Source organism: Phoca vitulina, unplaced genomic scaffold, assembly GCF_004348235.1.
Source record: "Phoca vitulina isolate PV1807 unplaced genomic scaffold, GSC_HSeal_1.0 scaffold100, whole genome shotgun sequence".
Classification (NCBI taxonomy): Eukaryota; Metazoa; Chordata; class Mammalia; order Carnivora; family Phocidae; genus Phoca; species Phoca vitulina.
The window spans coordinates 777,341-791,009 of NW_022589803.1; the positions used below are offsets into that span (position 1 = coordinate 777,341).

General features: G+C 61.8%; 1 protein-coding gene across 1 annotated transcript in view; it reads right to left on the reverse strand.

Moving 5' to 3' along the window:
* CABIN1 (calcineurin binding protein 1) overlaps nt 1–13,669 on the reverse strand; it is a 154,292-nt gene that overhangs the window by 1,271 nt on the left and 139,352 nt on the right. Inside the window, 6 exon segments of the mRNA XM_032397546.1 lie at nt 648–812; nt 5,667–5,949; nt 9,127–9,201; nt 10,389–11,063; nt 11,925–12,021; nt 12,884–13,047. Coding sequence (XP_032253437.1) covers nt 648–812; nt 5,667–5,949; nt 9,127–9,201; nt 10,389–11,063; nt 11,925–12,021; nt 12,884–13,047 — 1,459 coding nt within the window.

Sequence of the window (13,669 nt, forward strand, 5' to 3'; positions counted from 1 at the left end):
CCTGGGGCATCCATTTCCCCTCCGCTCCAGAGCTGCATATCCCCAGAGCCTGGAGGCAGCGGTTCCGGGGCTGGCAGCCTCCAGGAAGCTGTAAGAGTTAGGAGCCCCGGGGTCAGCCTAGCTGGTCTCCGCATTCCTCTGAGGTCCCATGGCTTTAAAAGGAGCGGGGCTTACTCAGAGCCCACGCCTGGCTCCGAGGGGCTGGCAGCAGGCCCTACGCCCTGAGTAGGGTCGGTGAGATCCTTGAACCTAAGGAATCCCCAAGGGGGGCTGGCCAGTTGGGAAAGGATGACTACGACACGGACAGTGGTCTGGCGGGACTGGCCACCCCTCTGCCTGCCCCTGACTCCTCCCTCCGCATGTCAACCCCTCCCTTGGCCCCCAATCTGGGGAGGCTCCTCCCTGGGACTAAGCAGCCTCAGCTTGGCCTGGCCACCGGCCCTCGCTAGTCTCTGTAGAGCTGGAAGTAGAATGAGGGGCTCTCCACCCCCCAGCTCTTCAGCCCAGGCCTCCCTGCCCAGCTGCCACTCCACTCGGCTTCCCCACCACTGGGTCCTCCCAGGTCCCGCTCGGCCAGCTGTTCACCCTGTGATCCACCCCCCATCCTTCCAGGCAAAGCTCCCCTGGCGGCTCCCAACTCGCCTTACCCTGGCTGCAGGTGGGCTCGGCACCTGTCCGGGGCACGGGCTCTGTGGGCCAGCAGTTCGGCTCTGCCGAAGGGCTCTCAGGGATGGTCTTCACCTGCTCACTGTGCAGTGGCTCCTGGGGCGGGAAGCCCAGGCCCTCTGCCCCTCCTGCCAGCTCTTCTCCCTCTGTGGGGGCACAGGAGGGCCGCAAGTTACGATCCTCACCCAGCCTGGAAGACAGGGCCCCTCCCTCCTGAACCCTGGGACACCTGGCAGGGGACCTGCGCTGAGGCAGCTCGCCACCTCCACCGGTGGACCAGCAGGGGCTTCTCTCGAACAATCACATGGGTGGGGCCAGGCTGGTACAGGCAGGAAACCACTCCCCCTCCAGGTGGACACTGGTGGGGCCGGCTCACTAGCTGGGGTCACTGTGTGTCTGACACAGCAGGGGCAACATGGACACTGTGGGGCCTCCAGCCCCATCAAACACCATCACGGGATTTAGAGGTGGGCTCATGGGCTCTCCCCTCTAGCCTGTGGGAGTGGCACTCAGAAACATGGTCAGGACCCAAAACCAAACCAGCTAGCTCAGACCAGAGTGGATGGAGTGGTGTGCTGGCACCGTGCCCTCCCGCCAGGCCACACCTTCCCTGGCATGAGGCAGGGGCCGGGAATTGGCCTCCTTTGAGCCAAGGTCTGATGGGCCCGAAAGGTGCTGGTTGCGTCTATGGCCGCCAGCCAGGCCATTAGTCAGCATTGGTCCCCCGGCTCCCAGGCCCCCGGGCCCTGCCTGCAGCTGCCCCTCAGCTCCTGCTGCATCCAGGCCTCCTCATGTTCCCTTCCTCACCTTATTCATCTCTTCCTTCTTATTCAGGCCGAGATGGCCATCGCCCCGCCACCCTTTCATTCCCCCACTTTCCCATCAAGTCCTTCCTCTCCCTTCTCCAGCAGGTGAAGCCTCCCCTCCCCGCACCCCGCCCCGGGCCAGGCAGGAGTGAAAGCTCCTGGGACAGGGACAAAGCTGGGGTGACTTAGTACCCTGGCCTCCTGCCTGTTGGCTTCCAGCTCCTGGAGGACAGAGCCTTCCCTGGCTGCCCACGCCATGAGCCAGTCCCTCCCTTCCTTAGGACCCACTGCCTGGCAGTTATTTTCACAGCCTCTTTGTCCCAGGGTCCAGCCCCCTACACTATGGCAGGCAGGGATGAGCACCTCAGAAGGCTCCTCCTATTGCCCTCCTGGACCCGGGGAGCAGGGACCATAGCCGGAATCCTGTGCCACTGGGGCAGCACTCGGTTCACCGTGGCTGGGCACGCACTCACGAAGCAAGCCCAGTGGGTGTCTGCTCCAGGCCTTTCTATAGGTGGTAACACTCTGCCTGCCTCTGCCCAACCTCTTCTCATGCAGCTGTTCCCTGAGGGCTCTGGAGGAGCTGCTTGGGTGGCCTGGGAGGGCAGCTGGCTTCCTTGCTGATAGGTATCTATAGGACAGGAGCATGATGAGGGGGCGGGTAGCAGGCTACAGGGAGGGCCTGGAGCTGGTGGCAAAATGGATGGAGGCTGCCCTCAGGGGGGCCAGGTGTCAGGCTGGCTCTCTTCTACCCCAGGGGACTGTCCACGCTTTGCAGGCCCTTTCCTCTTGGTAGGCCACCAGGAGAAGGGACACTTGGGGCAAAGGCATCTAGCAAAGAGCTTCAAGCATGTGGGGTAGTGCTCCCTAGGCCAGGCAGCCCCCTCCCCTTGCCAAGACCACCCTGGAGGCCTGTGAGGAGGGCTGCAGGTGGGCCTGAGCAGGAGGGGATCAACCTAGAGGCACAGCCTTTAGAGAAGGGCCCTATGGGCCCCCCTGGCCTCAGGTTGTCTGTCAGTGGGAAATATATGGCCAGGCTGGAATCCTCTGCCATCGGGCCACTCTCCCTCCTCCCCCAGGCAGACTCATGGCCTGGGCACCAGGTCCCCAAGGACCAGTGTCCTGGAAGTGGCCAGTCCTGACTCAGACTCTTCCTGGCTTCTCGAAATGGCATGAGGCTGGCATTACAGCCTGTTCGACTCACTGGCTGGCAGCGCCCTGCTGAGGCAGGCGTTTTCCTTACCTAAAGGCTGGCCCCGTGGCCTGAAGTGTCCTTTCCACTCTTCTTCCCGGATCTAGTTCCCCATTCTGAAGGCCTGACCCCTCAGCAAAAGGGACCCTCACTTATTCGTGGGCCAGGCACTATTCTAGCATGAAACCAGGTCCAGGCCCGTGGTGGGCAGACACCCAACAAAGAGATAGCACATGCTCAGTACAGAGGTGGGGGGTAGGGGACACATGGTTAGGAGCCTCCCAGATGCCCACAAACCCCCCTGAACTCCCCGAGGGCATGCATCTGCCACATGAGGCCAGCGGCCCTGGTCAGCACAATCTGGGTGGATGGGTGAGGTCTTAGCTAGTGACCAGGGAAGCCTGGGAGTGCCCCCGTCCATCTGCAGGCCACAGTAGGTGGGACAAGTCGGGAGTGGACACTGCCAGCCACAGTCAGCTGCCTTCCCCTGGCTGGAGCCGGAAGGCCTGGGGGAGGGGCAGGGCAGGGCTGTCCACCTTGGGGATAGCGCCAGTCAAGGTCTCCTCTGAGGCTGCCTTCCCCCTGTTCTCACACCTTGGGGATGGTATCCTGGGAGGATCCATCCCAAGTCTGCCCTCTCAGGTGGCTTGCGACCTCCTGTGTCGCCGTCTCTGGCTACAGCTCCCAGCCTGTACACCCTCTAGTTCCCAGGCGCCTCCGCAGGGCAGGCCTGCCCTTCCTGTCCATCCAAACTGACCCCCGGGTCTGGGCTGCCCGCTGGGCACCAGCACAGGCAGATGCAGATCACCTCACCAGGCCACCCTGTAACCTCTGGGGAACCAGGAGGTGCTAGGCAGCTCCTTGCTGGTGCTCTCCCTGTCCTGGAGGTTGTGGGAAGTGGGCTCTGAGGTGATGTGCCCGTCCCAGCATGGCCCTGATGCCACCCCAGAGAGCCCTGGGAACCATCGGCCAGCAAAACACCATCCGCCTGCAGCTCCCAAGGCAGCCCCAAGAGGCCGGCAGGTCACTCCGCACCAGGTCCAAGTGTCCCATATTCTCCACCCAGGGCCGCCCCCACTCCCAGGGTCATGTAAGAGTTCCATCCTAGCAAAACGGTATTCAGTTTAGTCTGGGGGAAGGAAAGAAGAAAGGATCAATTCTTTAGGATGAAGAATAACACCGAGAAGTACATGCTCTTCCCCTGATCTAACAGAGGGAAAAACGTGCAAATCAAGTTTGGGGCCTGCTTGGAGCCGGGGCATGGTGAGCAGGGGCGGGAAGGAAGGCAGCCGGCCCCGCCTCCTGGGATTCACACCCTGAGTAACCTTCCTGCCCTGTACCCATTCATGTGTGGCCAACAACAGTGATGGTCACCCGCTTCCAAGATCAGGGTATAAAGGACAGTGTGGCTTCCTTCAAGTGTTCTCTCTCTCTCAGACCCCGGGCTCTGGGGAAAGCTGGCAGCCATGACGTGGGGACACTGAGCAGCCTATGGAGAGGCCCAGAGTGGAGGAACTGAGGCCTCCAGACAATAGCCGGTGAGAACCTGAGACCTGCCAGCAACTGAGTGAATTGAGATGACCAGCTGACAGCTTGACGCTCCTGAATTCCTGATCCTCGGGGGCTATGGGATCACGGGGGTGAGTCAGGTGGAGGCCAAGACAGCCTAAGGTGTGGGGGGGTGGGGGGGAAACCCTGGGGTAAGCCAAGTCTTCGTGGGAGTGAGCGATTTCCCTGGGCTGTGGACTCCCATGGCCTCTGCCCTTTGAAATCACCACGACCAGAACCCGCACGGTGGCTGTGCTCGCTTCTGTTGAGCACTGTGCTGAATGTGTATCACCTCCATCTTCCACACTGTGTGCTGGACACGGAGACGCGATAAGCTACGCAGAGGGGAGCAGGGACAGACAAGGTCACCTGGTGGCGGAACTGCTCTTTGTCCTGCAGCCTTCGGAGGCTCCCCTCAGAACAAACAGCTGCAGGAGCTGACTTAAGGGAAGTGATTCTTCATCTCATGGGGCCATGACCAGGGTAATTGTAAGCGATGGGGCAGAGGATCCCTATACTTCCATGATCCTCAATGCAAACTGGGGACCCGCATCAGGTGAGAACATCAGCACCTGATACCTACGCTGTAGGAAAGAGTGAGGAGAGGGAACACTGCCACCCTCGGCCTCCGCTCGGGCAGCACCCTGCTCACGGCCGCCACCCTCAGGTCAAGGCGGCATGGCCAACAGGCTGCGTGGGGCTGTGACTGGGCGGACACAGGAGCCTGCAGGAGCAGAGGCACAGGCTGGTCCCAGGAACGGGACAGGGAGGGCAGGGGGAGGGCCTGGCACGGAGAGTCAGTGTCCCCTCCCGGGAAAGCTGCAGGCCTGTCTGCCCTCTGGCCTGCCAGTGGGCTGCCGTTCCCAAGGGCATCTTGGGTTTTAGAAGGAACCAGGGCTCCCTCTGGCCGCCGGAGCCCAGGGCCCTGCTCCTCGTCCTTCACAAGCCCACCGACTAGCCTTACCCTGCCCCATGCTGGCTGGCTTGCCCACAGGGCCCTGGGCAGGAATGCCCCCAACCACAGCAGGTCCCAGGGATGGCTCACAGGCCTGTGAGGTCTTCAGGAAGCCAAAGTCAGGATGCCCTCTCCTCTCCAGAATTCCTATTTATCTATTCATCACAAGGCTTTGTGGTAAGAGAGAGCAGTGTGTAAACATGTAAACACCTGATGTCAATGCTGGCCCCTCCCTCCTCGTCCCACCCCTGTGAGGGGGCTGCTGGTTGGGATGGGAGGAGGGTTAAGAGAGTGGTGCGCACGCCAGCAGGTTGTGCCCCTGCCCTCCAGGGCCTCTGTGATGTGCTTCTCAAGGATCACCAGGCTGGGGCTCGCCCCGGCCTGGTCTCACCCCGCCCTGCCCCCACTCCCCATGCAAGGAGCAGGACTTGCTGCCACCGGCGACAGGGGCCTGGGCCCAGCTCTGGCCTCACCGCCTAGTGCATAGGACGGGACTTACCTGGGCCCGGAGAGACCATGCTGGGGGTGGCCTCTGGCCTATGTGGCCGGGGGGGTCCAGAGTCCTTGGACGGGTCTGGAGTGGAGGCCGACGCTGAGGGAGGGCAGGGGATGATCGCCGTGGAGGCAGCCAGTGCAGGGCGAGGCTTGGTGTGAGTGTCACTGGGCCGCTGGAGAGCGTCAGCTGGCACAGGGTCAGGAGCCGTGGGGGCCACAGCCCCGGGGAAGAAGTTCTCTCGGCTGTCCTTGGGGTGCTTTGGGGTGGTGGGTGTGTCCCCTGCGGCCTGTGAGAACAAAGGGAGATGAGGAGGGCCGGCTGGGCAGCCCAGAGCCCTCGCCATCCCACAGGACACCTGCCTAAGCCTGGGCCTGCCAACATGCCCTCGTGGCACCAGACCCTGAGCCCCCCATGCTGCCAACGAGGCCCCCAGGCAGCCCTTCAGGACTCTGCAATGCTAGGAAACTGCTGGGGACCCACAGCTCCTCCCTGAGAGGATGTCCAGGCCCTGCTGATAGGGACTCAGCAGAGGGCCTGGGGCTGGCCGACCTCATGCTCCCACTCTTGTGTGCCACACAGAGAGGAGCATGACTCCAGGCAGGGGGTCACTGCACCCAATGCGGCAACTGCAATAACACAAAGTCCGTCTTGGAGGGCGATTTCCCAAGGGCCACTGGTGGGACCATCCTGAGGGAGCTGGGGTGACACCAAGAGTCAGCTTCCTGAGTTTAAGACTGCAGCCCCAAAGCCACGGTGCCAGACAGCCTGGCTTCAGCCGCCCCAGCAGCTCCCACCACAAGCCTTCTGTTCGTAGGCGAGCCAGGCCCACTGGGGCCTCCCGGTCTTTGTCCACACTGTTCTCTCTGCCACCAGGTCCTTTCTGCTTTGCACCCAAAGCCCACGCTCCTGGGGTGGTGTGAAGGCTGCAGCTCACTGAGGGCATGCTGCAAGGTGGGTCCCTGTGTGTGAGCCTAGGGCCGACTATACTATCTGAATGGGCCCACACTGGGGACAGTGGGAGCCCTCCTGGTGGCTGCAAGTGCAGGGAGGTCTCACACCTGCTGGGGGCACCTCGGTGCTGGGGAGCAGCTGGCTCCCCGCCGTAACTCTGCTTCTTCTGATATCTGTTCTGCCTGAGATGTCCTGTCCCCGGTTTCATGGGATCCGGGACAGCCCCTGCGACTCTGCTGTGTGATGTGTGTCTGGGATGAGCATAGGCTTCCATGGGGAGGATGGGCAGGGCAGACCTGTCTCTCATGGGCAGACATGCCATGGAGAAGGTGGGTGCTATGTCTGTCCTTGCAGGAGCCAGCCTCAGCCACCGCGACAGCACTGAGCCTCTAATTATGTCCAAAACACTCTCCAGGTGTGTGCTGGGCTGCCATGGCAACTGGGACATGCCTCCAGCAAAACGGACCCTCCCTGAGGGACAGGAGAAGCAGGCTCAGGGGCATGGCCGCCCCCTCCCTGGCACTGGCCAGAAGCGGGCCCAGCCCCAGCTGGGTGCTGGTCCTCTTTGGGCCTCAATCTCCTCAACTAAGAAATGGGACCCTTCCCTGCCTTTGGCTCCTGCCAGCTCAGCACCTCCTTTTGCCACAGGACACGGGAGGTAGGTGTTTGGGGGTTTCCTGTGTGGTTCTATCACTTGGAGCACCTTTTATTTATTTTTTTATTTTTATTTTTTTAAAGATTTTATTTATTTATTTGAGACAGAAAGTGAGAGAGAGAGAGAGAGCACATGAGGGGGGGAGGGTCAGAGGGAGAAGCAGACTCCCTGCTGAGCAGGGAGCCCGATGCGGGACTCGATCCTGGGACTTCAGGATCATGACCTGAGCCGAAGGCAGTCGCTTAACCAACTGAGCCACCCAGGCACCCTTGGAGCACCTTTTAAAGGCTGCATCAGAAACAGTCCTCCTCTGTTGGGAGTGCCCACTGCCCACCTGCCCCCACCTGGGTCAGCAGAGGAGGCAGGAGGGGACCCCTGGGGCCAAGCCCCGCACTGGGGCCCTGGGCAGTTACTCCTGTCCCAAGCAGCAGAGGCTGTGGTGAGGGCAGCAGGGGCTGCGCCATGAACTCTGGCTGCTCTGGCCATGGAGCGTCGGGGATTGCTGGTGGCCTGGGGCATGTCTCCCCTGGGCTTCTGGCCCTCAGCTGGGGGATCAGCCCGCTTGGTGAAGACTGAACTGGACTTCCTCAGACCTAGAGCCTAGGCAGGGATGGTGGCCCGCTATCCCATTTCACTGAGAGGAAGCCTGTCTGGACACGGAGGGCATCCACCAGCCTGCTGCTGGGGGACCTGGGACTTGAGTCCCCAGGCTGTAGGTGGATGGATGCCCACTGTCCTGAGCTCCTGCCTCTGGACTCCCTGCGAGGTACTTCCCCGGGGGGAAGATGCCAAGAAAGGGCCATGTGTGGGCGAGGATGGGAGGGCAAGACCTGCTCTCTTGTGCTGCTGGGGAAGGGGCAGTTGGGCCACCCTTGGAGGGACAAGAGGCCACACCTATTCAAATGGCAAGTATCTGCCCTTTGACCCAACGACCCAGGCCCAGGGGTCACTCCTGCAGAAATGCCCAAGTGTGGTGCAGGAAGATGCCCCGTTGGCACTACTGAACAGGACTGCAATGTCCCCCCAGCTTTAGACAGGATGCCCCCTTTCTCTGCTGGCCAGATCCTGCCTTCGGGCCTGTTCTTGGGCTGGGCCTCTCCCAGGGGACCCCTCTCTCCTTCATCCCTGGCCCCTCACCCCCTCCTCAGTCCCACTACTCCTCAAAAGCTGTGGCCTCAGCCCCAAACCGATGCTTCTGGGGCACCTACACCCCGGGCTCCAGCCTAGACCTCTCTCCTAGAGGAAGATCCGCCGGCCAGAGCCCAGGAGGGCCTCACCCCTCCTCCCTGTCACCAAGTCACGCTGGCCCATCTTCTGCCATCTCAAACCCACCTGTTGCTCACTGGGCCTCTGCCCCAGCCCATTCTCTCCACTCAACGGCGGGGAGGCTTTCTCAAACCTGGCACCACCCGGCTCCCTCCCTTGCTGAATAAACCCCAGGAACCCCATCCATTCTGCTCCTATCCAATTCCTATCCCAGCCCCACATCACTCCCTCTACCTTTGTCCCAGATGACCTCACATTTCCAGGTGAGGTCAGCTGGGTAACGACCATCTTATCTTCCCCATTTACAGAAAAGGCAGCTGAGGTGAGGGGATCCCTCAGGTCACACACTCAGAGCTGGGGTCCGGGCCTGCCAAGGCCCCACCCACCACACAATGCTGTTCCACCTGGGCCAGTGATCAGGGGCTCCCTGTGGGCCTGAAGCTCGGCGGCCACCTGTCCATCTCCCCTTGGCCCATGCTGGCCCCATGCTGGTCCCTCCTGAGGTGTGCCCACGTTTCGGCCTGCAGCCTGGGGCCCTGGCGTGGGGCCGGCCCCATAGGAGGAGGTTGGCACAGGCTGCGTCCAGCTTACCTGTCTCTGGGCGGCAGCTCCAAGGTGGACCTGACAGAACTTCACGGCCTGCTCCAGCGCAGCCTCCTCGTCCACCTGGGCAAGGAAATGCTCAAAGTCAAAGGGCCTGGGCCATGGTGGCTGGCCTCGTCCCAACCCCCAGAGTGTGAAGATCCCCTGACACTCCCACCCTGCTTGGGGAGCATGGGCAGAAGCACACATCCATCTCCCGGGTCCATCCCCCAGGGCCACTGCCAGGCCAGCCCTGTCGAGATCACGTCTAGACGGGACCATGTTATTGCGTCCTCAGGGGCTGAGGCTGGCAGAATCAGAGCCAGATCCCGCTCCTGGCGAGCGGGATGCAAGGCCTTTCAGAGTTTGAGGTCTGGGTGGGGGGAAGGTCTGATGGACCCAGAGACCAAAAGCCCAAGGCACAGGGGGATGGCAAAGGAGGCCAGGGAGGCCCGGAGGCTGCCCTGGGGGAGCAGTGGGCAGGGCGTGAGGAAGGGCCCACCCTCACCAGCAGGGAATGCAGGGCGTGGTTCTTCCTAATTCATCAGCAACAGAAACAAAGAAAAGCTGATCCCGGATGCTGGTGAGGGGGTGACAGAACAGGCACTCTCCAAAGTGGAACCACACACAGACACGATTTGGGAAGAAACCGCTTATCAGGTTGGGCACCCAGTCTGAACCAGCCACTGCAGTTCTGGGGGCTCTTCCTGTGCAAATCATTTTAAATAGAGAAAGAGCTATATGTCTAATCTATTTAAACAAAACAAAACAAAACAAGAAGGGCGCAGTGCCTGCTCACATACTCAGGGCACTGCAGCCCCTTCAGATGCCAGCCACAAAGGGCTCTGAGGAAGTGCCCCAGAGCCCGGCACCGAGGTAGGGTCAGGGGTCCTGTCCCCCTGTGTTGGATGTGATAAGATTTCTGCAAATGGATTCATTTCCTTTAAAGTTGAGAAGAGAGTTTTCCAAGCTTGTTGTTTCTCCTTTTTGTTTTCTTTTTTGTGGGTGTATTTTCCCCAGCTCTCCTGAGATACAGTTGACAAAATTGCCCCATACTCAGAGCATACAACACGATGACTGGACGTGACTCTTGTTTTTCTGACTCTACGGCCCGCTTGTGGTAGAAAACCTCAAATGTAGAGAAGCGAACAGCAGGGCTGGAGTGGGAATGACACCTAACAAGCATGCCCCACGGGCCCTAGCACCCCAAGACAAACTGCGAATGACCTTTGGTGAGAATACAACTGCAGGCCTGCCCTGCGGCTACCCACCTGCTTGATGAGCATGTAGGTCTCGGACATGATCCTCTCGATGCGGCCCAGGTCGTAGGCCACACCCTTCTGGCCCTGCTGCCACACCCGGTAGGCGTCCAGCAGCAGTGTCTTGCCCGACTCTGTGTCCTCCAGGAGCTTCCTCTTCCGGCTGGGGCATGTGGGTGGCTCCTCGGGGTGGCTGCCCCCTCTGGCCCCACTGGTGGTGGTAGGGGCGGCGGCCGGGGCTGGCTGGGCCAGTGGGAGCGGGTTGGGTTGCTGCCGGGCACTGATGCTCAGCTCCTCCAGGGACAGCTCAGTGGGACGGTTCTCGGGGCCTCTGTCCCTTGGGGGGCGGCCTGGCTGTGGGGGTGGTGCCCGTTCGGAGTCTGAGCAGCGAGCAGTGGCCTCACCCGTGTCCATGGGCTCGGCAGACCCTGCCCGGGGACTCTCCTTGTCCTTCTGCTCCCCGGCCTGGTCTGTGCTGTCTCCTGCCTCCATGGCCACAGGCCGGTGGTTGAGAGGGCCCACTTTGCCCCCTGGCTCAGCCCCTGGCCCTGAGCCATCAGCCAGAGGGGGCTTCTTGGGGTGGGGGAGGCCCTCCTGACTATCCTCGGGGCTGGCCTTGTGGGGGACGTCGGTGGTCATCCTGGCTCCAGGGAGGCCACAGGCCTTGGGCCCTGGATGTTCTGACCCCTACGAGAAAACCGAAGGTAAAAGACTGTATCTTTTGTGCTTCTACCACAACAAAACACCCCTGGGTGTCAGGGGTGCCCATCCTGGGCCACTCTGGGTCTGCCCGTCTGCTAGTTGGCCCAGGCTGGGCCTGGAGACCTGCCTGAGGAAGTCCCTCCCTGTTCTGCTCCTCCTGCCTTGAGAGGGACTGACGGGGCACTGGAGGTGGTGCTGCTCCAGAAGAGTAGGCCCGGCCTGTGCGGGGATGGCTTTCCTCTAAATGCGGGCCTTAGGGCAGTCCTGGGCATCTAATGGGGGCGGGACCCACCAGGGGCTACCTTGCATACTTGCTGCATTGCTGAATTCTGTTCTGGGCTCTCACGTGCCCCTAATGCACAGCAGCCGAGGTGGAGTCTCAGGCCGCCACCCTGAGCCCCTGCACCGGCACTGCCCCGGCTCAGACCTTTCCTGCTAGGCCGGTGACCTAACCTCCTAGGCCTCAGGGTGCTCAGCTATGAAAGGCGGTGAGGGCTGTGCCTGCCTCAGGGGGCAGGAGGGCGGTAAAAAGGAAGCAGGTGTGCCTGGAGCAATCCGAGGCCTCGCTCAGCCCACCAGGAGCCCACCATGTGCTTCAACATCAGAGCTGCTGTGACCCCGAGGTCGACCTGCCAGGTGGGGGTACACTGCTCAGGTAGCAGCCTCAAGGAGTGTCGCTACTGTCCTCCCTGACCACAAGTCCACATCTGCCAAGCGGGTCAGTGCCTCACTAAGCGTCTGCCACTTCCTTATTGTGCTGACCTTCGCCAGCCGGGGAGGCAGAGCGCGCTACTTCACAGGTGGCCGGGGCCGCGGCCTGGGAGAGGACAGGGGCCACAGGCGTACCTCTGCAAGCTCGCTCAGGGTGTCCTCCAGCACCTTCACAGTGAGGATGAAGGCCCGCTGTGCCAGGACCTGGCGGTCAGCATCTCGCAGATACTTCCTGCAGGCACACAGTGGTGGCCAGAGAAGACAGCAGAGCCTCAGAGCCACAGGGCCCTGGATGGGGGCCCACGCCCCTCCCTGCCCTGAGAACACCCGCTGGTCCCTCAGCATCCCTCCTGCCTCGGTCCATGCCCTGGAAGCCTTCCCTGAGCCTCCTGCCTCGGCACCAAGCACAGACTGCCCTGGGCTCTCCGGACCTGGCCGGGAACCCCGGGAGCAGGGTGGGCAGGGCCAGGCCGAGTGAGAGCTGGGGACCTCTGGCTTCTCTCTGTAAAGCCTGTCTACAGGGCACCCCAGGCCCCGGCTAAAGGCCCCACCCCAGCTCCTAGAGGTGAATGAGACGAGAGAAGGTAAAGCAGTGCAGGCGCAGAGGACAGCTGTTCGCCCAGCTGGGCCAGACCACGTCTCCCAGGATCCCCTACAAGCCCCCCAAGTGGCAGCTGCAGCAGATGCCCCTCGGGCCTGTCTGGCAAAGGGATCCCTCATTACCTCTGCGGCCCAGGTCCCCCTGTTGCCTGGCCGGTTATTACTCGCCTTCACCTGAGGGACCCTGGCTATCATCTGGACACCTGTCTTTCCGCAGACCTGACAGCACCCTGAAAGCCCCAAGCTAAAGGGAAGCAAGAGGAAAGGAAGGGGTAGCTTGTGTTTGCCCCAGGGGGCACAGGGCAGGGTGTGGTCTAGATACCGGACAGAGAGGCCCCTGGAGAGAAGGGCTGGTCTAGGCTCCCCAACCAGCGGAGAGACGCCCCAGGTGGGTGAGGGGCTCTAGCCTGCGTGTGCGCTCCTGCTCTGACCCCCGGCAGCGTGAGCTGCCCTCACGGGGCTGAGCACACACTAGGCCGGGCGGCTGCACTCACTTGCCCTGGTCCGGGGTCCGCTGCAGCATGGAGGACACCTTCAGCAGGGTGCTGTGGTCCCGGAGCTGGGCCAGCACCTTCAGCAGCAGCACAATGGAACGGTTCATGTGCCAGGCGAAGCTGCCTGGCCGGTCGATCTCGTCCACGGGGATCCGCCAGATGCCCTGTGAGATGGACGGGGGTGAGCGTGTGAGGGGGGGCTGCTGCGGCTGGAGCCTGCCACAGTACCAGAGGGCACTCTGCCCAGTCCACGATGCCTCGGACCCCTCTTGCTGTCCCGAGGGGAGTGGGAGGGTGGCCACCCCCACCTACGTCCCCCTGCAGATGGCGGCAAAGGATATACATGCTGTTCCGCACTCTCCTCCTCTGAATGGTTGCATGGCACATATGTACTTGTTCTGTCCCCTATGGGAAACACGCAGGTCATGCCTAGTCAAATGCAACCACTGGGAGAAGCCCAGAGCCTCTGTGCCTCCACGCAGCTGCTGACTCAGCCACGGGACCAATTCCTAGGGTCAAACTGATGGGTCAAAAGGTGGCCACTGTGAACTTCTGGCAGCTGTTGCTGGCCAGACAGGCTCAAGCCTGGCCCCCACCTATGTGCATTCGCTCGAGCAATGCCCAGAGTCTAGAGGGCTGGGTTGAAAATGACCTGCAGCTTGCAGAATGCCCCGGTTCCCTCCAACCTGCCTTTGTCCGGGGTGCACTCCGCCCGGGACCCCCTCCTCCACTTCTCGGCCATCCAACCTCACTGTCTGAAAGGCTGAGCTGGAGCAGGGCTGGCTC